The sequence below is a fragment of the Cervus canadensis genome, chromosome 2 (genome assembly GCF_019320065.1).
Source record: "Cervus canadensis isolate Bull #8, Minnesota chromosome 2, ASM1932006v1, whole genome shotgun sequence".
In the NCBI taxonomy this organism is placed as follows: domain Eukaryota; kingdom Metazoa; phylum Chordata; class Mammalia; order Artiodactyla; family Cervidae; genus Cervus; species Cervus canadensis.
The window spans coordinates 770,851-796,445 of NC_057387.1; the positions used below are offsets into that span (position 1 = coordinate 770,851).

The following is a 25,595-nucleotide window of genomic DNA, read 5'->3' on the forward strand; positions in this document are numbered from 1 at the left end:
GGGAAGCCAGACAGCAGACTAGGAGAGGTGGACAAATTAATCCTTATATAGTATGATAAAGGATGATGATAGAGATCTGATTGGGGTCATTGGACACACAAGTTGGGGCACTAATTCTAAAGGGCAAAGGCACAGAAGGCTTTCAGAAGAAGGTGATAGTAGATGCTAAGACTGCATTGTATAAATTAAAAGATCTGTGGAGTAATGCATTTATCTTGGAGTCCGGAGACCTCTATCACTAACAGATATATGATCTGAGACAAGGCCCTTCTGCTTTCTAGGATTCTTCCCTCTCCTTGAATGGAGAAGTAGCTAGATTCAACAATCCTCATTTGTTTTCTGTTTTAAGATCTTTATGGAATTTTCTAAACTATTGCAGTCTGGATAGACTGAAGGTTTTAAATTCAAGGGTCTCTGCCTTAAGTTATTCCCCTTTTGGGGGTATCCCAATAAATGTCTATTTCTCTATTAGAAGCTGACATCACTTTCTTCAGCATCATTAATTTATACTTTGAGTTGTGCTTAGTCACTTCAGTCATGTCCAACTCTTTGTGGCCCCATAGGTTGCAGCCTGCCAGGTTCCTCTGTCCATGGGGATTGTCCAGGCAAGAATACTAGAGTTGGTTGCCATGCCCTCCTCCAGGATACTTTGAGTAAATTATGATTGTGTTATCATCTAAAACAAACCCCAATATTTCAGTGGGTTAACACAATAGAATGATAGTTTTTTCCTGCCTAGGTAATGATCCAATGAGCATTCTGACAATGAGCCTTGTTCGCAGTCAGTCAGGGACCCAGGCTCCTTCTGTGTTGTGGGTTTGCTATCCCTTAGATCTCCACAATTAATTTGTTTTCCTGTGAAAGGAAGTGGAGAAGATATCTAAGCATCCCAACTCAGAGGTGACATATATTATTTCTGATGGAATCCCATTTTTAAACTTAACACGTGGCTTCACTTAAGACTGAATGAAGAATGAATGTAATAGGAGGAAATTCTGTGGTGATCCAGTGGTTAGGACTCACGTGGTGCTTTCACTGACATGGGCTTGGGTCCATTCCCTGGCCAGGGAATTGAGATCCTGCAAGCTGCACAGCACGGCAGGGACCAAAAAGGAAAAAGAAAAAGATGCAAAAGGGACGGAGAAATGTAGATCCTGGCTAGGCAACAACAATTTTCTTGTGGAAGGGGAACAGGAAGCTTCAGTATACCCCAGACATCTCTGCCACACGATCATTTCAATGACTGATACAACTCACTTGTTTGTTTATTTTCCAGCGGAAGAAGAGATCACTTTTTCCAGAATAGAGACTTCTAAGAAATCTGAAATATTTTCTGAAAACCTCAGGTACAGTCATCTATAATTGTTTAGAGAGTAGAGCATGAACAATTGGCATTAAATTCAGACAATTGTTAGAATCGTTTGTTTGGCCAGTGTTCTGGCTCTTTAAGGCTCAAGTCAGAGGGTTATGTTTTAAGTCTAATCAGTCATTGTGTAACTGAGCAGGATCCTGGTGGGCCCTTCCCAAGACAGACCGCAGCACCCCACCCCACCTCATGTCCTCTGCTGTATGTAACTCCTCTCTGAAAATACATAGATAGTAATATCTGATTCATACTTCCTGAGTTATTTTACAGATGCTAAAACCTACCAAATGGAAGAAATCTACATTAGAGTTCTTTTTTTTTGTCCACACTGTGTGGGATGTGGGATCTTATTTCCCTGACCACCTGAGCTCCCTGCAGTGGAAGCTCGGAGTCTAAACCACTATACCACCAGGGAAGTCCCTACATTAGGTTTTCTTATCTTGCTCTTTTATTTGTTTTAAAAGATATTTTCATATCAAATCCTATCTATATCTACAAATTATTACTCCTATTTATTTCTGCATTTGGACAGTTCTGAAGAAATAAGAGAAAAGATCTTGAGTTTCTTTGATATCATTATAACAAAAATGAGGACATCTGAAGATTACGTCATCCCTTTGGAATCTTGCCAGTGTGAGGAGATCCTAGAGATTGTCATCATGCCTCTGGCTCACCATTTTCTTGCTTTGGGAGAAAACAACAAAGCCTTATACTACTTCCTAGAACTTGTGTCTGCTTATCTCGTCTTGGATGATAATTATATGGTAAGTTGTTTCTACCCAGATCACCTCCATCCTTGAGACAACTTACAGACCAGAGAGCCAGAAGGGAAGCTCTAGTTTTTTTTTGTTTTTGTTTTTAATTACTTCGTGTTCTTGATTCCTGCCAGTACCCTCTTCCTTTGAAAATCAAATTGCTCAGAAGGCAAATGACCTGAGATTAAAAAAAGTCAGAACAAACCGCAACTACCATTATACATTATATTGCCACCTGTGGAAACTTGCTATGGATTGTCTACCTATATGAGACTCTGGTCTCAACTCTTCAGTTTCAGTAGAGACTTCCTCAGTAATGTCCCAGTTGCATTTGCCCTCTGTCTTCCCCAAATATCTATCAGCACAATACCTGTAGGTCTTTGAATAAGAACAAATCTAGCTTTACTCTTGTGATCTCTGAAGGGGCTCACTCACTTTGGTCTTCATGTAATTTGTGCTAAATTATTGTACATACCTTTAGGCTAACCAAAGCACTAGTGAATGTTTCTCCAGGATAACTGTAAATAAGTTTCAGGGCAATATGCCTTTAGAAATGTGGGGATTTGGACCCAATCAAAAAATGGGCCAGAGAACTAAACAGACATTTCTCCAAAGAAGACATACAGATGGCTAACAAACACATGAAAAGGTGTTCAACATCACTCATTATTAGAGAAATGCAAATCAAAACCACAATGAGGTACCATTACACACCAGTCAGGATGGCTGCTATCCAAAAGTCTACAAGCAATAAATGCTGGAGAGGGTGTGGAGAAAAGGGAACCCTCTTACACTGTTGGTGGGAATGCAAACTAGTACAGCCACTATGGAAAACAGTGTGGAGATTCCTTAAAAAACTGGAAATAGAACTGCCATATGACCCAGCAATCCCACTTCTGGGCATACACACTGAGGAAACCAGATCTGAAAGAGACACGTGCACCCCAATGTTCATCGCAGCACTGTTTATAATAGCCAGGACATGGAAGCAACCTAGATGCCCATCAGCAGATGAATGGATAAGGAAGCTGTGGTACATATACACCATGGAATATTACTCAGCCGTTAAAAAGAATTCATTTGAACCAGTCCTAATGAGATGGATGAAACTGGAGCCCATTATACAGAGTGAAGTAAGCCAGAAAGATAAAGAACATTACAGCATACTAACACATATATATGGAATTTAGAAAGATGGTAACGATAACCCTATATGCAAAACAGAAAAAGAGACACAGAAATACAGAACAGACTTTTGAACTCTGTGGGAGAAGGTGAGGGTGGGATGTTTCAAAAGAACAGCATGTATACTATCTATGGTGAAACAGATCACCAGCCCAGGTGGGATGCATGAGACAAGTGCTCGGGCCTGGTACACTGGGAAGACCCAGAGGAATCGGGTGGAGAGGGAGGTGGGAGGGGGGATCGGGATGGGGAATAAGTGTAAATCTATGGCTGATTCATATCAATGTATGACAAAACCCACTGAAATGTTGTGAAGTAATTAGCCTCCAACTAATAAAAAAATTAAAAAAAAAACAAAAAAAACAAAAAAAAACAAAAAAAACAAAACAAAAAAAAGAAATGTGGGGATTTGGTACATATAATTAAATGAAAGAATTCATTGTTAAGTTGGGAAGCCCTGAACTGAATAAAGATAAACAGGCTTCTGTACTACAGATATTCAAAGCCTTCATATGCTAAGATACACAGAAATCTCCCAGAGGGTTGGGCTAGGACTGGGACATATTAGTTCTCTTAAACTTATTTGACCTTAGATCACTTTTCATAGAGTAGCTGGCTGGACTAAGCTTCCATGAACTCATTTGAGGAAATGTCTTTCTGGGCCTTGCTTCATCTGACTTCCAGCCAGCTTCAGGAAGAGCTTCCCACACCTGAGTAGCCATGGCTGCCACCCTTCACGCCTGCACTGGTGGACCAATCCAGATTTTATAGTTGTGGCCTATTTAACCCCTACACCTTAGATTTACATAAAATTTGTAAATTAAACTATTAAAAATGTCAGTAAGCTCTGGTTCTCTCAAGTATTTTGAAGGAAAGCCTCCTGTATGTATTTCATACACATATGTGAAGAAGAGGGTGATGTGGCCAGTGAATACCAGAAAGAGAAGGTTTAGGTAGCCTTGGGGGCCAACTTGCTGAGTCTATGCTCACCCTCATCTCACTCTACAGGGAGTGGTGAATGTCCAGGAAAACAGTGATTGGAAGCAGAGCCCAGAGCAGGGTCCCAAAATGTGCCATTTGCATCGCCCTCTCCCAGCAAAGAAACCTTGCTCCCCTCTTTCAGCCTTCTGCACATACCACGTAGACTGCATGAGACTTGGGGACATCGTCTCACCTTGTTTTACTCTTCAAGTCTGAGCTTGCCTTGGTGTTCACATGTGCCAAGACTGTCTTAACAATGTTACATTGAAGATGAAGTGACAAAGTTTGTTCAGGGGCTTAACTTTCTCTTCTACCTCCCAAAGATGGCCCTGACCAGAAGAAAAAAAAAAGGAAACAGTTCATGATTCATTCCATAAGTAGAGACTGGCCTTCAGGGATGTGGGGATGGTCTCAGGAGCCATGAGTACATAGTTGGAAATAGGGAATTTGGGGATGGAATTACTCAAAGAGGGGAACTGCCTTGGGGAAAACTTCAGGTAAGATGTCTCATATGACAACATGAGGAAAGGAGATTTCCAGATTCGTCTTCTAGAATGAGAGATTCAGTGACCAAGATGGACATGAAGATGATATGTATCTTTAGCAGGAACTTTCTCCACCCCTCCTTTCTGACCAGGGGCTAAAGGTAGAGATGGAATCAGGAGCTACAGTGGTCCTGACGCTCTTCCTTCAGTCGAGTTTGGGGCAATGGCCCCTCTGTGGTCCTGGTCCCTGTTGACTCAACACTTTCTATTCCTTGTGTGGTTGCAGGCGTATCTATATTTGAATGAGGGAGAGAGGTTGCTGAAAATTCTCAAGAAGGACAAATCTTGGAGTAAGACTTTTGAATGGGCTACCTTTTTTACCCTCAAAGGTCAGGTAAGAAATCATTAGAAACGTGATTAATCTGTTATTTATCACTGGGGCTTTACCTAGAAGAAGTAATAGAAGTCATCCCTATACTTTCTACATCCTCCTCCCATCCTCTGCTACAGATCTTTTCCAAGACTCCAGGACCCCAAGGCCTGGGACTCAAACCTCCTCACCATCACTTTCTGTGGCAAGATCTTCCTTAGCCTCTTAGTGACAGCTTTATGAAATATTTTTTTTGTAACAACCTCCAAAAAAAAAGGGACAGGAATAAGTAAACATTTTCTCAGAGGTAGATTATGAACAATGAGGATGCAAAATCCTAGTCATTCAACCATCCTTCCACAGATATAACCAAGAAACATTTCAGATTATGCCAAGCACAGGGGGATTTTGTTCCTGGGCTTTAAATTACTTTTTTTAAAAAAAGGATTCCTAAATTACATATTTTTGGAACATTTAAACCAAGCTTGGAATCATTGCTTTTTTCTTTCCTTTCTTCCCCTTTCTTCTCTTTCTAGGTCTGTTTCAACATGGGCCAGATGGTGCTTGCCAAAAAAATGCTGAGGAAGGCTCTGAAGCTCCTCAATAGAATATTTCCTTACAACTTAATCTCCTTGTTTCTCCAGACTCGGGTTGAAAAAAACAGACACTTTCATTATGTGAATCAGAATCAGCAGGCCCAAGAGAGCTCACCTCCAGGGTAAGGAAAGAGCTGCAGAGAGCTAGGGGTCTCATCTCACTCCCCAAGAGGAGAGAGACCTACACATAGTCCAACAGTCCCCAAAGAGTGGGCCTCTAACAGGCGCGAGGGGTCCCGGGGGCTCACTGTGAGGGAGAGGTGGGGGGGCTCCCAGGCCAGGGCTGGGATGCCTCAGAACAACTTAACAGGCAGCTTTTGCCAAAAGGAGTTCAGGTGACAAAAAGTCAGAGGAGCCCTTTGCAAGATGAACTCCAGTGCCTCCCCTACTCATCTCACCCACTAACCTCCTGGCCATCCATGTTTCAAGGGAATCTGCACCACCTGTTCCTAGAGCCTCAGTCAAAAGTCATCTTCCAAGTCAGTGCTAAAACCCTGGGTATTGTCCCTGCCCTAGAGGAAAATGGCAGGTCCTGAAGACATCTGCTAAAAGACAAAATGGCCCACCCATTTTTGTATCTCCATAGATAGAAAAATCTGTGGGTTACAGAGGCTATCTATCGATCAAGATTATACCATTGAGATCTGTACATTTCAACATGTAAATTTTATCTATAAAAGAACTGCAAAGAATAATGAGGTGGTGTAGGGGAGAGAAACAGTGAGTAAAAGAACAGATGCAATAATAATGCTGACAGTTGTTGGAGCTGAATGCTGGGTATATGTACCTCATATTTTTCTGTTTTATGTGTATGTTTAAAATTTTCCACATCAAACTTTTTGCAATATATTCTACCTACCTAGGAATTCATACCAAAAGAGGTGTCACCTAGTTGGGGATCTGAAGAACTGACAAGATAATCTGTTCCACCTCAGGAGAGGCCAGTAGCAATATTCCTACAGGTTCTGCCTGAGATACAAATATCTATGTCTATGAGCAAATGGCTGCAATCCTTTTGCAGTCTCACCAAAAGCTGCCTTCCCCAGTTTCCTGAAAGTGTTCTCTTGACTGGGGGTAGGGTGGAGGGGGACAGGGTTGGAAATGAGGTGGATCTGAACTCCTTTGCAGGTTGGGGTTGGGCTCCTGAGAATCTAAAGCCTGCTGCCTCAGAAGACACCAGGAGAGAGAGGGGCAGGGAGAGGTTCAGCAGAGATCTCTCTGTGAGATAAGAGAGAATTGAAGTTTGGGTCACAAGAGAGCTGTCAGATGAAATAAAGGATGCGTAGTTAAATTTGAAGTTCAGATCAATAATGAATGATTTTTTTTTAGTATACATTATATCACACAAGATATTTAAGGCATATGCATTTTAAAAGAATTGTTTTGAAATTCAGATTTAACTCAGCATCCTATATTTTCATTCCCTAAATCCGATAAGCCTATTATACAGCCACATTTTGTAAAAGGAATAAGAAGTACCTGCACAAGAGGAGAAGGAGAAAAATTGATGATCAGGAAGAAACTACAGAGCTTAAAACGCTCTCCAGTCAAAAGGTTCTCATCTCAAAAATAAGGACACAAAGAAACGCCTTTAATGTCAGAGTTTCCATAGCTTCATGAACTCCCTGTTATAAGGGATTTTACATTCTCCATGTTTCCTTAGAACCTTTAAAAACTAATTTCCACAACAGAATGAATGTTGTCAGTATCTAAACAGAATACCTGGAGTTCTTCATTACGAATCTCTAGGATAGGGACTTCCCTGCTGATCCAGTGTCTAAGAACCTGTATCCCAATGCAGGGGGACCTGGGTTTGATCCCTGGTCAGGGAACTAGATCCCACATGCTGCAACTAAACTAAGACCCTGTTTAGTTCAGTTCAGTCATTCAGTCGTGTCTGACTCTTTGCAACCCCATGAATTGCAGCACGCCAGGCCTCCCTGTCCATCACCAACTCCCGGAGCTTGCTCAAACTCATGTCCATCGAGTCGGTGACACCATCCAGCCATCTCATCCTCTGTCGTCCCCTTCTCCTCCAGCCCCCAATTCCTCCCAGCATCAGAGTCTTTTCCAATGAGTCAACTTTTCGCATGAGGTGGCCAAAGTATTGGAGTCTCAGCTTCAGCATCAGTCCTTCCAATGAACACCCAGGACTGATCTCCTTTAGGATGGACTGGTTGGATCTCCTTGCAGTCCAAGGGACTCTCAAGAGTCTTCTCCAACACCACAGTTCAAAAGCATCAATTTTTCGGCACTCAGCTTTCTTCACAGTCCAACTCTCACATCCATACATGACCACTGGAAAAGCCATAGCCTTGACTAGACAGACCTTTGTTGGCAAAGTAATGTCTCTGCTTTTAATATGCTGTCTAGGTTGGTCATAACTTTCCTTCCAAGGAGTAAACATCTTTTAATTTCATGGCTGCAATCACCATCTGCAGTGATTTTGGAGCCCCACAAAAAATGAAGTCTGACACTGTTTCCACTGTTTCCCCATCTATTTGCCATGAAGAGATGGGACCGGATGCCATGATCTTAGTTTTCTGAATGTTGAGCTTTAAGCCAACTTTTTCACTCTCACTTTCATCAAGAGGCTTTTTAGTTCCTCTTCACTTTCTGCCATAAGGGTGGTGTCATCTGCATATCTGAGGTTATTGATATTTCTCCTGGCAATCTTGATTCCAGCTTGTGCTTCTTCCAGCCCAGAGTTTCTCTGATGTACTCTGCATAAGTTAAATAAGCAGGGTGACATATACAGCTTGACATACTCGTTTTCCTGTTTGGAACCAGTCTGTTGTTCCATGTTCAGCTCTAACTGTTGCTTCCTGACCTGCATATAGGTTTCTCAAGAGGCAGGTCAGGTGGTCTGGTATTCCCATCTCTTTCAGAATTTTCCACAGTTTATTGTGATCCACACAGTCAAAGACCCTGTACAGCCAAATAAATAAATATTGTTGTTGTTTTTTTTTAAAGAATCTCTATGATATTTTTCTTCCTTCTCAACTTTATTTAAAATCTCTTTTTTTGATAGTTATTTATAATTATATTTTGTTTTCTTGGCTTTGTTAAATTACTAATATTGTAGCCAGTTTAGGATCCCATTTTTATCACAAACAGAAAAGATTGGGGGCTACATTATCAATTAAATGATTTGTGGAGGCTGAGACTGAGTCCCCAAACATTCCGGAAGGTGGTCAGTCATCCTTTCCTTGAACAATTCCAGCACAGGAAGTTCACCATCTCCTGCGACATTCCATCCCATAGTCAGAATGTGTTTTAGTCTGGACTGCTATGACAAAATTCCACAGGCTGGGTAACTTATTAACAGCAGAAGATTATTGCTCACAGGTGTGGAGGCTGGAAGTCCGAGGTCCTGCTGTCAGCATAGTTAGGCCAGGGCCCTCCTAAGACTTCTTGTCATATCCACCCTTGGTGGAAAGGGGCCAGGAACTTTTATAAGAACTCTAATCCCATTCAAGAAGGTTCCACCTAATCATAACCTAATTGTGTCCTAAAGGCCCCACTACTAATCCTGTCACTTTTAAGAGTTAGAATTCAACCTTGGGGGGATGAATTCAGACCACAGCAGAATGGATTTGTTTAAAGTGCTCATTCGTTTGTTGAGCTGAGACCTAGGGCCTGGCAGCAATGTGCATAGGAAATGGCATACTGGACTGGCTGGGCTGGAGGTGGCCAGGGCTGGAGTCCTGGCACTGTTACATGCTCGCTCTGTTACTTTTACTTAACTACTTAACCTGAGTCTCACTCTCTGCTTATATAAAATGGGGTTAATTATTCCTTCCTTTCTTATGGGGTTGTTGTCAGGCTCAAATGAGATAAAATTATATAAATGTGCTTTTCAAATAATTTCACTTAAATGGCAGTGACCTGACAGGGGACAGGTCTTATATATAAATAAATTATAATTAAATTTATAGATGTAAGTAAAATGATTTACCTCTGTGCTCTTACATATAAATAAATTATCTTAACTAATCATCACAAAGCATTATGGTTTCCACTGTGCAATGGAGAAAATGGGCTTCATAAAAACTAATGTGCATGTACAACAAGGTCCTACTGTATAGCACAAGGAACTATATTCAATATTCTGTGATATATCACAGTGGAAAAGAATATTAAAAAAATAATGTATATATATATGTGTGTGTGTGTGTGTAATTGAATCACTGCTATACAGCAGATATTAACACAACATTTGTAAATCAACTGTACCTCAATAAAAAATATTGCTTGCTGAAACTGAAAAACAATGAATGTGCATGTTAATTTACATGTAGGGCTTCCTTGATAGCTCAGTTGGTAAAGAATCTGCTGGCAACGCAGGAGACCCCGGTTTGATCTCTGGGTTGGGAAGAACCGCTGGAGAAGGGATAGGCTACCCACGCCAGTATTCTTGGGCTTCCCTTGTGGCTCAGCTCGTAAAGAATTTGCCTGCAGTGCGGGAGACCTGGGTTCCATCCCTGGGTTGGGAAGATCCCCTGGAGAAGGGAAAGGCTACTCATTCCAGTGTTTGGGCCTGGAGAATTCCATGGACAGTACAGTCCACGGGGTCGCAAAGAGCCAGACACAACATGTAAACTTAATTTACATGTAAGGGAAACAGGCCTCAAACTCAAGTCTATTTAGACCCCCAAGCTGGTACTGAGGACTCTGCACCTGTGCTTCCCTCAAGTATGTTGGTGATAATACCTTTTTCTTTTGTCCCGTGTGTGTTCTTTAATAGGAAGAAGAGGCTGGCACAGCTTTACCAGCAAACCACTTGTTTCTCCTTGCTGTGGCAAATCTATAGCTTAAATTTTTTTTTCCACTACAAGTATTATTGTCACCTGGCAGCTCTGATGCAAGTGAATACTGCACTGGAAACTCAAGATGATTTCCAGGTAGGGTATTTTTATAGCTGCTTTTTATATTTCTGAATCTTATTTGGAGAGAAAAGCCTGATGAAATCCAATCAAAATTCAAAATCATGAAGGTATAATAAAAGCCTTCCAGGATGAATTGTTCTGCTGAGGCCCACAGTTGTCAAACATTCTGATCCCAGAATCCCCTTACACTTTTAATAATTGAGGACCTCCAATAGCTTTTTATGGTCTTCCCAGATGGCTCAGTGGTTAAAGAATATGCCTGCAATGCAGGGGATGCAGGAGACATAGGTTTAATCCCTGGGTCAGAAAGATCCCCTGGAGAAGGGCATGATAACCCACTCCAGTATTCTTGCCTGGAGGATCCCATGGACAGAGGAGCCTGGTGGACTGCAGTCCACAGGGTCATAAAGAGTTGGAAGTGACTGAGCATGCATGCAATAAATAGCTTTTTATGTGGGTTTGTATGTTTCTATGGGTTTATATATGTTTATATGGGTTCATACATTTATATAGGTTGTACCTACTGATATTGCCATATATGAAACAAAAACTGAGGTACTTTAAAAATATTTTGGGGGGACTTGCCTGGCAGTCCGGTGGTTAAGAATCCATACTTCCACTGCAGGAGGCACAGGTACCATCCCTGGTCAAGGAACCAGGATCCTACCTAAAAAAAAAATTTTAAGAAAATTAACTAATGACATATAAATATAATTAACATTTTCATTGGAAAAAATGCTATTTCCCCAAACAAAAATATTTAGTGAGAATGGCATGTATTACATTTTTGCAAATACCTTAATGTCTGATTTCACAGAAGACAGGCTAAAATCTCAATCTGCTTCCATCTACACTTCCTTGTAATGTCACCTGATTCTCTCCTGGAAAACACCACATTGTACACATAAGAGGATGAAAGTGAAAAAGAAAATGTAAAAGGATAATTCTTTTTAAAAAGATAAAATTATTCCCTGCTCGTCCAAAGGTTAGGACTCTGCTCACACCTCTCACTGCCTCAGCTCAATCCTTGGTCAAGAAACTAAAATCCCATAAGCTGCACAATATGGCCAAAACAAAAAAATGTAAGAGCACACATTAAAGATTTTATTGAGCTCATTAAAATTAGCGAGAGAACTAGTAAGATATTACAACTGGTTCCCAGGAGAATTTAACTTATGAATGTATGCAAAACTAGTCAAGTCACAGAGCAAGAATAAAATCACTTATATTCCACCAAATATTTATATTTCTATGAAAAAGAATCATTTACATTACCAGTTTTCTATAGTATACAGAATTGTAAAGTAGCCCAAAGGCAGTGAAAAGCAGAGATTACCTTGGTAAGTAAGCTGGATAGGACACATTTTGATTTTTTGTTTTATTTTGGCCCATTTCAAATTCTTTCACTATTTTTCCTGACCCAAATTTCTTGATATTATGCAATTAGCTTTGATCTCTTCACACCCTGCGTTCCTAGAATGGTGTCTGCCATGTAGTAGGTACTCAACAAATATTTTTTTGAATGAAATGCTTTACTTCTCCTTCATCCTTGGGGCTATCTCCTAAACATGTGGTGGAGTAAGGGGCAGGGAAGATATAAAAGGGATAAATCAAAATTGGAAAGTGAATCAAAAGATGCCTATTAACAAGATGGCTGTGATTGAGGCCAGAAGAGGAGGGAAAATCTCCCCTGGGTGTTCAAAGCAGATGAGGTGCTCTGTGTAGGATAACAGTAAGAAACAGAATGGGTACCAGGAGAGTAGTTTCCAGGGCTTCCCCAGTGGTCCAGTAGTTAAGAATCTGCCTGCTAGTGCAAGGGACACAGGTCCACTCCCTGGTCTGGGAAGAGTTCACGTGGCGCACAGCCACCAAAAGCCCATGGGCCACAGCTATTGGACCTGTGTTCCTAGAGCTTGGACTCCACAAGAGACGCCCCGGCAACAGAAGCCAGTACACTGCAACACACAGTAGCCCCTGCTCACCACAGCTAGAGAAAGTCCACGCACAGCAATGAAGACCCAGTGCAACCAAATGTTAATAAAGACAAAAAACAGTAATAAAAAATAAAATAATTATTTAAAAAAAGACCGAGAGAGAAGTTTCTAGGACTCTCCATCTATCTGTGGTGTGACTACTAGCGAATCACATAACCTGTAGCTTTATATTTTCCCCATAAAGTGAAGCAGTTGGCCTCAATTCTCTTGGTCCAAATCTGAGAAGAACTAGGCTTTATTATAGATCTGATTTTTCATTTGCCCAACAATTTTCTTTCTCTTACCCGGGTTTCCTCCCTACTGGCCGCATTATCTTGAAACACGTTCTAAACAATGAATAAAGGAATTCCCTAAACGCCTCCAGACCATTCTACCATGTGAGGTTCTGTCTTTCTTCTGTTTGTATGTTTCAAAATAGTTTATATGTATTCTGAGCTTTGTGGGGGTTTTGGTGTTTTTCTTTTTAGTAGTAAACTGTGTCTGTAGCAGGGACTGTTTTCTCTTCAGCCTTCTCTAAACATTTCTATCTTGGAGCAACTTTATCATTTTTAAAGAGCTGTTTAAAGAGTAACCAACTTCTCACAAATCTCCCAATCAAGTTTAGAACTAATCCTCACTTTTTTTTTGGAAAGCAAACAAAACCAAATCAACCTTTCTTTCTTGTTAAATAATGAAAGTAATACATGCTTGTTATAACACTAAATTAAACATCACAGAAATGCATAAAATAAAAAGTTCCTCAAATCTTTCCTCCAACTGCAACAAATAGGTAAACTGCTTTTTACAGTTTGGGATAAATCCTTCCAGGCCTTCTGGTATGCAGTCATATATCCACGTATATAAGCTATTGCTTTTATTTTTCTCAAAAATTCAGGTTCTTATATTTTGTCAAGGACTCTCTATGAGCAAAAGGGGCCATTGAGCTTGTCTTACATAGTTAATGTTTAAGGCATGAACTCATGCATTAAACTGCAGGAACTCAGCTTAATTTCTGTATCTAAGCCCATGTTTGGTCAAATGTCCAGCTCCATTCCAAAGCTCAATGAATCCATGTTTACTGGCAGTATTGGGTGATACCCTGGTCTTTCTGCTTTGGGCTCCATCTAAGTCTCGCCCCATCTCTCTTCCTTTCCCCCACTGCTGCCATTTCAGATCATTAAGGCCTACCTGGACTATTCACTATATCAACATCTAGCTGGCTACCAGGACGTGTGGTTCAAATACGAGGTCATGGCCATGAAGCAGATCTTCAACCTCCCCCTGAAACGTGAGGGCGTTGAAATCATGACCTATGTGGCCGATAGGCTTGGCTATATAAAGCTCCTGATGGGTCACCTGGACTTGGCCATTGACTTAGGTAAGGGCTGGCTGGTCAAGAAAGGGCATGCAAATACAAGTAATAGCCAGAACTATACTGGAATTGTTTTGTTCCCAGGTTCTCGAGCCCACAAGATGTGGTCATTGCTTCGGAATCCCAGTAAACACTATCTGGTCCTCTGCTGGCTTTGTAAATCTCTCTTCTTGAAAAACAGGTATTTATCTCAAGGAACTTGCCAAAATGAGAGAAAGAAAGACATACTTATGGAATGTTCTGGATTTCCTTAACCCTGGCCATAGGATGGGGAAGGGAGTAGGGCTTACCGAAAGCTGGTGTAACCAATGATCACCACCCTGTGGATGCCACTGCTGTCTCACAGAACTCATGCCCAGGCACCATCTCTGCCCTGGTTGCTCTGGCCAGCGACGGGAAGAGGGCCAGACAGTCACCCCCAGTGTGAGAATCAGGCCTCCACCACTGCCAGGGGGCAGAAAGGGAACACTCTCGTAGGAGAGGCAAATGCCCAGAGAATAGCAGCCAAGACCAGAGGCCCAGCACAAGTTGATCTGACTCTGGCCACCCTCATAGAGAGGTCTGTGAAAGAACAATTGAACAGAGTCAATTTGGGATTTAGGAGTAGGTTTGAAGTCTGTTTCAGGATTGTATTTGGTTCTGCATTACTGGGCAGAACTGAGACTAGGACTGAACTTCCTTCCCTCTACCATTTTTTAATCCTACCACCTTTTTTTTTTCATAGATACAAGCAGCTGATCCAGGTTCTGGGGTGGCTGTGGGATCTTTCGGTAGCAGAAGAGCACATCTTCAGCAGGGCATTTTTCTATTTTATTTGCCTGGATGTCATGCTTTATTCTGGTGAGCATGACCTTGGAATTTATGAGAACTGGGGGTCCATGGCACTTGTGTTGGTGTGGTGTGGCAGCAGTCAGGGCAGGGGTATTGAGACCTCTGGGTTTCTGGCTAGAAAGACATACAGGGAAGGGAAGGGAACGGGAGAGCCTGGTGTTTTGAGCTAAGGAGCCATCTAGAAAGTGCAAGGATTATAAAGGACCAAGAAAAAGAAAGTTTAGAATTTAAGCTGCCGGTTAATGTGTCAGATCATTTGTCCCACAGTGATAGTGAGCGTGACTGATGGTGTCTTACTATGTGCGTTCCACTAGGGTATTTAATTTTTAACAGGATATACTTAGAGATTTCATGCTTTAAAGTGAAGGACAGGGCTGCTAATGTTAAGGGTTTCATTCACTGGTAGCTGTTGGTAATTTGGAAAACTAGTTCTTTTCTGATAATCTTCAGCTTATACCAGGCAGGCAGGCCTCAGTGTGCATATTAAACCAGAGCTGCCAACCTGGGCATTCTCTTTCTCACCTGTATTTTCAAAAGGGGATGAAGCTATTGCTGCCAGAAAGGGAAGTGTGGATAGGAAGACTGAGAAGTCCCAGGCTGCACTGAGGCTGACTCCTCAGATGCAAGCAGGGAGGTTGTTTTAAACCCCACTTCCGCGTGGCTGACACTCTGTACTTGTAAGTTATATGCATAAACTTCCACAAAAGCAGAAACTCAGCAAACACCGGGCAGTGCAGCCACCTGGTTGTTGCTGTCTACGGGACCCTTTGGACTCAACAAAGGAATGAGACTGAGACCTCTCTTCACAGTGGGAACTATTCTGGGAGTTACTAGGCCAGAAAGATGATGATACCCCTCCACTCTCAATCTACCTGCCAAGCCCTCCTGTCTCTCTTCTTTTAAAGGCTTTGTTTATAGACCCTTTGAAGAGTGTTTGCAGTTCATACACCAAAATGAAGATAACAGAATCCTCAAATTCCAAAGTGGAATGCTCCTGGGACTTTACTCATGTATCGCTATCTGGTAACACTGTGTTGCATAACACTAAATTCCCAAATTTGAAAATGTTGAAGACTGGAAGAGTTCTATGAGATTTGCTAAAAAGAAAGAAAGGGAAAGTAATTTTTAAGACAGATTGAAGGTGACGGAGCAGATTTACTCAGAAAGATACCGTGGGGATTACCTAGTCCGTCCCCCTCAACCAAGGCCAGAACAGTGATGCTGCTTAAATTGTATTCAGTGCAAAAAGCATTTATCTCATACAAAGCATGTTGTGTTAATACAGAGATGGATAAGAAAAGAGTACCTGCTTCTGAGAAGTGTTGGGATTTGAGGGAGACTAATATATAGCACACTTGCCCCCTCCCCACCCCCAAGATAGAATCGTAATCACTGTTGATAGAGTCCATGTTGGAGGACATGGCTTATATCTGCAGAGAAGTGAGCTTCTTGATATTGAACCTCAGGATTAGACTTCCCTATTAGCAGCAAGAAGTCCTAGAAAACTCTGCCCCTTCTCTACCCCATTAAGGCAGGTAGTACCATGCTGTCTGTGTGAGTCAGGCTCTCACTGACTCTCGAGATGAAAGAGAGAGCTACACCTGCCTAATTCCTGTCCCAAAGTCACCAGCCAACTAGGTCACCCCTTACCGCTGGAGGTGTGAGTGAGGCAGGGAAAGAAATGGAGAGTTTTGCACCAGTGGAGCTCCCTCACATGGAAGGAAGCTTCAGGAGGGTGGAATAAGCAGGCCTCCTACCCCATTAATCCATTAAGCCATTAACCTGCTAAAGCTTCATCTTTTAACCCATACATTTTAAACTCAGTAAGCCTGCAACTATGACCTTAGCTTCAAAGAAGTAGATTAATAGTAAGGCTCCAGAACATTAACTAAATTACTGCCACAGCCATCCCCAAGACTTGAAAGTTATTCCCTATTCCACTTCCCATCTCAAATTACATAAGCAGTCATGTGGGCTTCCCTCATAGCTCAGTTGGTAAAGAATCTGCCCGCTATGCAGGAGATCCCAGTTCAATTCCTGGGTTGGGAAGATCTGCTGGAGAAGGGATAGTTTACCCTCTCCAGTACTCTTGGGTTTCCCTTGTGACTCAGCAGGTAAAGAATCTGCCTGCAATGCAGGAGACCTGGGTTCAATCCCTACTTTGGGAAGATCCCCTGGAGAAGGGAAAGGCTACCCACTCCAGTATTCTGGCCTGGAGAAGTCCATGGACAGGATCCTGGCAGGCTACAGCCCATGGGGTTGTAAAGAGTCAGACATGACTGAGTGACTTTCACACACACTTCCCATCTCAAATTACATATGCAGTCATGTAGTCCAATATTTAGAGATTTTATGATGACGTTAAATGACAATGCAAAGACATTCCTTTATAAAGTGCTACCACAGACTACAGCAGTTTCATATTCAAACAGAAATCTCCTCTTATTATAAAATTCGTTGGGAGAAATTAAAATCCAAAAATTTGGATTTAAAATTTAATTTAATTTACGCTTTGCTAGCTAAAGTCTGAAGAAATGGAAGTTCAAAGTCAAATTAATTTGCACATGTGAGTTAAAGTTCAAGGAATCTAAAATTCAAAACTCACCTTAATTTTTTATTCTACTCTATCTTCCCTGAGGAGTTCTTGCAACAAGTTTAGCTTAAGACAATACTACTCCCACTTTATGGGCATAGGAATCATCTGGAGAGTCCATTAACTCAGATTTCTGGTCCCATCCTCAGAGTGTCTGATTCAGTAGATCTAGATTGGACCAGAGAGCTTACATGTCTAAAAAGCACTCAGGTGATGCTGATGATTCCTTTTTATGGTCCACACTTTGAGTAGTTTTAGCCTAGGCTCTCTCTCTTTGGAATCAGCCTGCTCTGTTTCACTTTTTAAATTTTTTTCCCTTGGCCACACTGCGTAGCTTGCAGGATCTTAGTTCCCTGACCAGGGATTGAACTGGGGCCCTCAGTAGTGGAAGCACAGAGTCCTAAGCACTGGACCACCAGGGAGTTCCCTCACTTTTTAGAGTCTGAGAGTTAAATGGTACCTAATATCATCCAAGTATTCCCCCCAATTCTATTAATTTCAAATCATCAAAAAAGTTCTATTCTGTCCTTGCTCCATATCAGATAATTTCCCCTGAATAGGCCAGTGGCAGGGTTCCAGAGACCCACATTCTGGCCTCTAGAGAGACCATTTCAGAAAACCAGCCCATTCTAAGGGTGATATGGATATTTCTTATTCTTCTGTGGTAAAATAGGTATGCCAGACTTCAGGAATGGAACAGCTTTCACGTATTTTCCAACAGAGCCAAAAATCTTGTGTCAAGAAGAACCCCAACAGCTCTTTACTGCATAAGCATCAGTAGGTACATGGAAGGACAAGTTCTCTACCTTCAAAAGCAAATTGAAGAACAATCAGAGAATGCTCAAGACAGTGGAGTTGACCTACTCAAGGTGAGGCCTCTTCTCTGGTTTCCAGGGTAATTCATACCTTAAATGGCTTTTTCTCTATCTTCTGTGATAATTACTTTCTCTGATTGCAGAAGTTATACCTGTTTGTAGGGTAAGTTTTTGAAGGTAATTCTATCCCAGAATATGAATTGCCTTACTTACCTTACTACTCAGAGATAACCACTTTATGCATATTGAGAAATCACTTTCCAAATTTTTCTCTATGTATGTGCATGCATTTCCATTTTTTAAAACTTACTACTAAACAAGATATATTTATGAATCATGCTCCTGCTTGTGCTCAGTCACATCAGTCACATCTGACTCTTTGTGACCCCATGGACTGTTGTCTGCCAGGCTCCTCTGTCCATGGGATTCTCCAGGCAAGAATACTGGAGAATACTGCCATGCCCTCCTGCAGGGGATCTTCCCAAGCCAGGGATCAAACCCGCATCTCTTGCATCTCCTGTGTTGGCAGGCAGATTCTTTACCGTTGAGTCACCTGGGAATCCCATCCCAAAGACAAAACAGGCTAAAAACATGATAGTTGCTATTGGGATTGCAGCAAAGATGAGTGAAGCATTGTCTTTGTACTTTAGGAGTTTGCGATTTCAAGGTGATGGAGGTGGGAAGCCCAGGATTGCGAGGGAGTTGTAGAGGTGGGGACTAGAAAGAATAAAAGAGCCCAAAAGAACACAAAATCGAACTTGGTATTTCCCGCTGAACATAGAGCAATACCTTTTACATACGTTACTGAACCAAACTTGGGTTCATTCTCTCAAGTCCAGTAAAGCCGATCTAGTGATTCTGGGTTATGGTGAGGAAAGGTGCAGCCTTTACTGTAAGGTGCCAGATGAGGAGTCCAGGGCCGCTAGAACTCAAAAAACCTGAACTCCCCAATAGGTTTCAAGGAAGCATTTCTAAAGGCAAGAAGCCCAGAAGTCACAGGGTATGTGATTGACTCAAGCACAGTTCTCTGACTGGTTGATGGGGAGGAGGCGGAGCGATGTCACAGAGGTTAACATGATCAGTCCTCAGGCTCCAGTAGTCTGGGGGCTACATCTTGTGGTCGTTAAGTAGTTAACTTCTTCCATCTGGTGGGAGTTTTAGCGTCTATAAAACAACTCAGGAAATGTATAACAGGTCCTGTTATCTAGTTACTTCAGGGAGGAACTGAAGAGTCTGTGGCTGCCGTATGGCTGATGTACTGTTTAAATTGTTGTCAGTTCTCCCGGCCTAACTGCTACTCATCACTACACAGTCATATCCATTCAGCCATTTATTCTGGAGCCGGTCTTCTGTGACTCACTGGAAGCCTGGGAAACAGACTATATAGCTTTTCTACAAACAAGTGAAGGCAGAGGATGTGGTGTGAATGGTTTGCTCTGGGAATGTCCCATAGGGTTGATTACACACAGGAGATGTTTAATTTCTTGAATAAATAATTGATAGATGAAAACATGTAACAGTTTAGTCAGGAAAACTCTATGTTTCAATCTATTTCTATGATATTGAAGTTTGTTGTTGTTGTTATTCAGTCGTGTCTGACTCTGTGACCCCATGGACTGCAGCACGCCAGGCCTCCCTGTCCTTCACTATCTCCTGCACTTTGCTCAAACTCATGTCCACTGAATCGGTGATGCCATCCAACCGTCTCATTCTCAGTTGTCCCCTTCCCCTCCTGCTTTTAGTCTTTCCCAGCATCAGGGTCTTTTCCAAGGGTCAGCTCTTCCCATTAGGTAGCCAAAGTAAAGCTTCAGCTTCAGCATTGATCCTTCCAATGAACATTCAGGACTGATTTCTTTTAGGATTGATTGGTTTGATCTCCTTGCAGTCCAAGGGACTCTCAAGAGTCTTCTCCAACACCACAGTTTGAAAGTAGCAGTTCTTTGGCACTCAGCCTTCTTACGGTCCAGCTCTCACATCTGTACATGACTACTGGAAAAATCCTAGCTTTGACTCTACAGACCTTTGACTGCTAAGTGATATCTCTGCTTTTTAACATGCTGTTTAGGTTTGTCATTGCTTTTCTTCCAAGGAGCAAGTGTCTTTTAACTTCAAGCCTGTAATCTCTGTCCCCAGTAATTTTGGAGCCCAAGAAAATAAAGTCTGCACTGTTTTCACTTTTTCCCCATCTATTTGCCATGAAGTGATGGGACCGGATGCCATGATCTTAGTTCTTTGAATGTTGAGTTTTAAGCCAGCTTTTTCACTCTCCTCTTTTACCTTCCTCAAGAGGCTCTTTAGTTCCTCTTCATTTTCTGCCATAAGGGTGGTGTCATCTGCATATCTGAGGTTATTGATATTTCTCACAGCAATCTTGATTCCAGCTTGTGATTCATCCAACCTGGCCTTTCGCATGATGTACTCTGCATGTAGATTAAATAAGCAAGGTGACAATATACAGCCTTGATGTACTCCTTTCCAAATTTTGAACCAGTCTGTTGTTCCATGTCCAGTTCTACCTGTTGCTTCTTGACCTGCATACAGGTTTCTCAGGAGGCAGGTCAGGTGGTCTGGTATCCCCATCTCTTGAAGAATTTTCCAGTTTGTTGTGATCCACATGATCAAAGGCTTTAGTCAATGAAGCAGAAGTAGATGCTTTTCTGGAATTCCCTTGTTTTTTCTATGATCCAACAGATGTTGGCAATTTGATCTCTGGTTCCTCTGCTTTCAATGATATTGAAGTAAATGAAATAAAAGAATAAGACATTGTCTTGTTGATGGTCAAATTAGCAGACAACAGAAAAGACATTAATACTCTGAAGGACTCTCATAAACTTTCTAGATAGCATTCTGGCAAAATGCATAAATATCTTTAAAATATGCACATCATTTAATTCTCCTCCTAAGAATGACCCTAAGGAGATAATCAGATGGTAAACAAAAATTATATATATAAAGATGTTGATCTCAGATTTATAGTATTAAAAAACTAGGGGGGAAAAAAGTGATATGCCTTTCAAAATGCTGGTTATCTCTGCATGAGGAAATGGCAACCCACTCCATCATTCTTGCCAGGGAAGTCCAACGGAAAGAGGAGCCTGGCAGGCTACAGTCCATGGGTTCACAAAAGCGATGGACACAACTTAAATATATATATATATATGTATATATATATATATTAGTCAGAAATGGTATATTTAAACATTAAGACATTTTCACATTAAAAAATCTGAATTTGTGACTCTAAGCCCCAATTCTAAGTGGCAGCTATCGGCTGGAACTGATGAAGGGTGGCATTTAGGTCATACTCTCTCCAGTATGACATAATCTCCTTGCTTCTTATCTTATCTTACCTCTTATTTATGTTTCTTACTTGACTCTGTCAGCATTTGGATTTGTGAGATCTGATGTTAAAGAATCATGTCATTGGAAAAGATTCATAATGTTGTGCTAAATGAGAAAAAAAATATTTTGAATTGCTGTTTAGTATGATACCAGTTGTGGTGAGTATGAGTGTGTGTGTGTGTGTGTGTGTGTGAGATAGTGCCAACTGACGTTGCAAGTTAGATTTTGTTTAGGGTTCTTTCTGAGGATTATAGCTGTAGCTTGGAGGATAGCCTCACAGATAGCTTTTGAGTAACTGCTCTGAGGAAGTAAGGAAGGGGGCTGGATATATAGGAGTTTTTCCTGGGAAAAACATCAAAAGATTACCGCTAATCACAAAGAACGACATCACAAGTTAATGATTTTAACACTTTTCTATGTATAGAAGATGCAAGGATTTGGATTCATTGAAATTATTCCTTAGATATGCATCTTAACTATCTATGACCAGTATCCAAAGCACAGGACACTTCCTGTTTTTCTCAGGCACACCATTGGTGGGTGGCTGCAGTGACTAATGGTTTGATTCTTGTAGAACTGGGATGGTGGGCAACATTCCCTGTCCACAGCAAAGAAATAAACATGTGTATCCAAATGTCAAAGTGCATATACAAATGTCAAAATAATTTTTTTTAGGTGTTAGGGTTATGAGTGATTTTTTTTTCTATCTCTTTTTTTTTTTTTAATTCTGTGCTGTTTGTTTTTCCCCTTCTTTCCCCCCTTTTCAGTGTTTACATTTTTTTTTTCAGTTGAGGTATAATTCTCTAAAATTTAAAAATTATATTGCTTTGGTAAGCAAAAGAAAATGTTGCTATTGTTACTGAACTGAACTTGGGTCTGCTTGCTGGCCACATAGCAAAGTCAATTTACTGACACCAGGTAGTGGTGAAGGAAAGTACAGCGTTTATTGTCAGGCCCAGCAATGAGAATGGGTGGCTCATATTCAAAAAACCCAAACTCCCCAATGACTTTCAAGGAAAGGTTTTTAAAGGCAACATTTGGAGTGAGGGCTGCAGTGTACATGACTTTATTCTGATTGGCTGGTGGTGAGGTAACCGGGTGGTGTTTCACAAATCTTAATCATCAAACTTCTGGTTCTAACCAGTCTGGGGTCTGTTTTACAGTCAGCATGGAGTCAGCATCCTGTAGCTGGGTGAAGGTCTTAGTTCCTGCAGAAGAACTCAAAGATATGTATTGGATTGTCATGTATTTTCCTTGGGGAAGAGCTCAGACTCTGTTTTTACCACTGAACTATAGTTTCTTGACTGGTTTTTTCCTATATTCCCCTACTTCCCTAATTAGTAACTGCTTGAATCTGCCCTTTGGAACTCAGGGAAGAGCTAGGAGACTTAAGCCTTTTTCTACAAACACGAAACAGGGGACATAGGAGGGCTTTTGTACCTGGGAGGGCCCTGCAGAGTTCACTCAGTTTCAGCCTCCTGCTTTCTTCGATACTCCTCAAGTCAAAGTCTTGAGGGGAATGGGGCAAGACAAGAAAGAGAATAAACTTTTGGGTAAAGAAGTTAATCATAAACTCAGCAGGGGAACTGAGTTTCAGAGGGACTCAGTTTTATTTTTTAAGAATGGTTGCCAAAAAGGGTTAATGAGCAGACCCATATCACATTCTTGGTTGGGGTAGGCCACTGGGGCCACTCTACTTGACTTGTATCATCTAATCTCCACTACGTTCTATGTATGTTTCTGTACGGTGCTTTTTTACTTGATTGCTTATACCGTTGAAATGATCCCAAATCATCTGAGATGGAAAAATCCTTTCAGTCAAGGATCCCTTTCTGATTCCACTATGTTGCTTTTTCCTTTAGAACCTGGAGAATCTGGTGGCTCAGAACACCACTGGGCCTGTCTTCTACCCGAGGCTCTACCATCTGATGGCCTATGTCTGTATACTAATGGGAGAGGGGCAGAATTGTGACCTCTTCCTGAACACAGCTTTACAGCTCTGTGAAACTCAAGGGAATGTGCTGGAGAAGTGCTGGCTGAACATGAGCAAAGTATGTAGCATCAGCTAGCAAGCTGGGGAAGATGCTCACAGGGGATGTTAAGGAACCCAAGAAGCCCACTACCTGCTTTGGATTTCACTGGGTGTGGAAGGCCGTCAGAGGCTTTTCTGTACTCTTACTGAAAAGGATGACATATCCATAGGTTTGGTATTTGCACCTCCTCTCCCCCTTTGAGTTCTCATGGGATCCTCCCCTCCTTCCAATCCCCTTTAGCAAGATCTCTACCTTTTCATGGGGCTTCCCAGTTGGCTCATTGGTAAAGAATCTGCCTACCAATTCAGGAAACACAAGAGACATGGGTTTGATCCCTGGGTCAGGAGATCTCTTACAAGAGGAAATGGCAACCCCAGTATTCTTGCCTAGAAAATCCCCTGTACAGAGGAACCTGGCGGGCAGTAGTCCGTGGGGTCGCAAAGAGTCAGACACAACTGAGACTAACCACCACCACCACCTTCTCATAGCTCTCACCACTTTCCACTTTATGCTGTATTCATGTGCATGTCTTGCCTGTCCTCGAGAATGTGAACAATCAGAACACAAAAATCATTTAGTCTCCAACACAGTGCCTTATACTCAGCATTTGTCAAATAAGTAAATGAATTTTCTCCTCTGTATGTTAGAGTTATCCTAGTTTGGGTAGCAAAAGTCACTGTTCATTTTAGAAGCTCAGGTACATTTGACCATTTCTGTTACTAGACCACTCTTGACCACACAAGCTGAGGAGCAGTGATGAATTCTGTGTTCTCTCTTTCTCCTCTCAGGAATGGTGGTACTCAAACTCCGAGTTAACAGAAGACCAATGGCTTCAAACACTCTTGAATCTCCCATCATGGGAAAAAGTTGTATCAGGCAAGGTAAATATGCAGGATATTCAGAAAAGCAAATTCCTGATGAAAGTTAATATTCTGGACAATCCTTTCTAACCTTTCATGAAAGAGAACAAAGATTTTAATGACTCATTCTCTTGTGATTATCCATTATTAACCTTTCTATATAGGCAGCATCTTCCAGGTTCCTGCATGTTCCCTTCTGTTGAGACACAGAACCAGACCTCTGGTTTCTCCTTTGTCTGGAGAGTCAGAGAGGGTTGGCAGTGTCATGCTTTCCTTTCTTCTAGCTTTGCACAAATTCCCTTTGCCTTTAATGCTGTTTTAGCTTATCTTGTTTATTTTCAGCCCATGCAGAATTGTATCAGATTGAAAAATTTTAGTAACAAAATGATACATTTTGTGACAGATAGGATAGGCTTATATGTAATCTATTAAACTGAAAATGGTTATTTTTAAATGTCCAGTTGTTATGTCTTTTGTATGTTGCCCAGGATTAAAAAATAGCGACTTCTCTTCATGGTCTGTAAGGTCAAAATTTGAAAAGACAACGTCTTTGTTGTGCCTGACTGCAGCCTCCAAAGCCCCTCTGACTGCATGCATCCAGTATCTGAGGAAATAAACTTTTCCAAATTGAAATATGAGCAGTTTTGAGGTGGGTGTCTTTCCGTGCTTAGAGTTGACATATTTCTGTGTTTAGCAGAGTGATAGCATGTAGCTTCATTTCCCAGATGCTGGAGAAGCCGTCTGCGGTCACCGTCTCTCCCTGGCAGACAGAGCAATTGCCACAGGCTCTCTGCTCTGACGCTGCCCCTGGAGCACGTGGAGATCCAGCTGCTCCCTGCGTTGCTGCTGTTCCGTCCTGTTGGTTCATTTCACAAACCCAGCTGCCGGGGGAGATTTGTTGACTCTATTCACCTTTCGATCCTAGAAGGAGGTTTTTCATGTCTGACTTTAATGGACATCTCAAATTCTCATAGTGATTTCCAAAAGCAGTGTGCCACATGAGCCTTCTTTTAACAGGCTAACGTTTCACTGTCCTTTAATGCAAGAGGCCAAGCCGTGGTTTTTCCTCCTGGTGATATAACTGAATTGTAACCACTTAAGGAGGTTGGATAATGCCAGTTGGTACTAGCAGTTTAGCCACAGAGGCCT

General features: G+C 41.6%; 1 protein-coding gene across 1 annotated transcript in view; it reads left to right on the forward strand.

Annotated features, from left to right (window-relative positions):
- ADCY10 (adenylate cyclase 10) overlaps positions 1 to 25,021 on the forward strand; it is a 79,027-nt gene extending 54,006 nt beyond the window's left edge. Inside the window, exons 21-32 of the mRNA XM_043450092.1 lie at positions 1,277 to 1,346; positions 1,899 to 2,130; positions 5,059 to 5,166; positions 5,679 to 5,860; positions 10,486 to 10,642; positions 13,774 to 13,978; positions 14,057 to 14,153; positions 14,697 to 14,812; positions 15,709 to 15,826; positions 18,070 to 18,265; positions 23,416 to 23,604; positions 24,375 to 25,021. Of these exons, the coding sequence (XP_043306027.1) occupies positions 1,277 to 1,346; positions 1,899 to 2,130; positions 5,059 to 5,166; positions 5,679 to 5,860; positions 10,486 to 10,642; positions 13,774 to 13,978; positions 14,057 to 14,153; positions 14,697 to 14,812; positions 15,709 to 15,826; positions 18,070 to 18,265; positions 23,416 to 23,604; positions 24,375 to 24,536 (1,832 nt within the window). The 3' untranslated portion in view covers positions 24,537 to 25,021. The remainder of the gene's footprint in view (positions 1 to 1,276; positions 1,347 to 1,898; positions 2,131 to 5,058; positions 5,167 to 5,678; positions 5,861 to 10,485; positions 10,643 to 13,773; positions 13,979 to 14,056; positions 14,154 to 14,696; positions 14,813 to 15,708; positions 15,827 to 18,069; positions 18,266 to 23,415; positions 23,605 to 24,374) is intronic.
- Positions 25,022 to 25,595: the final 574 nt, after the last annotated feature.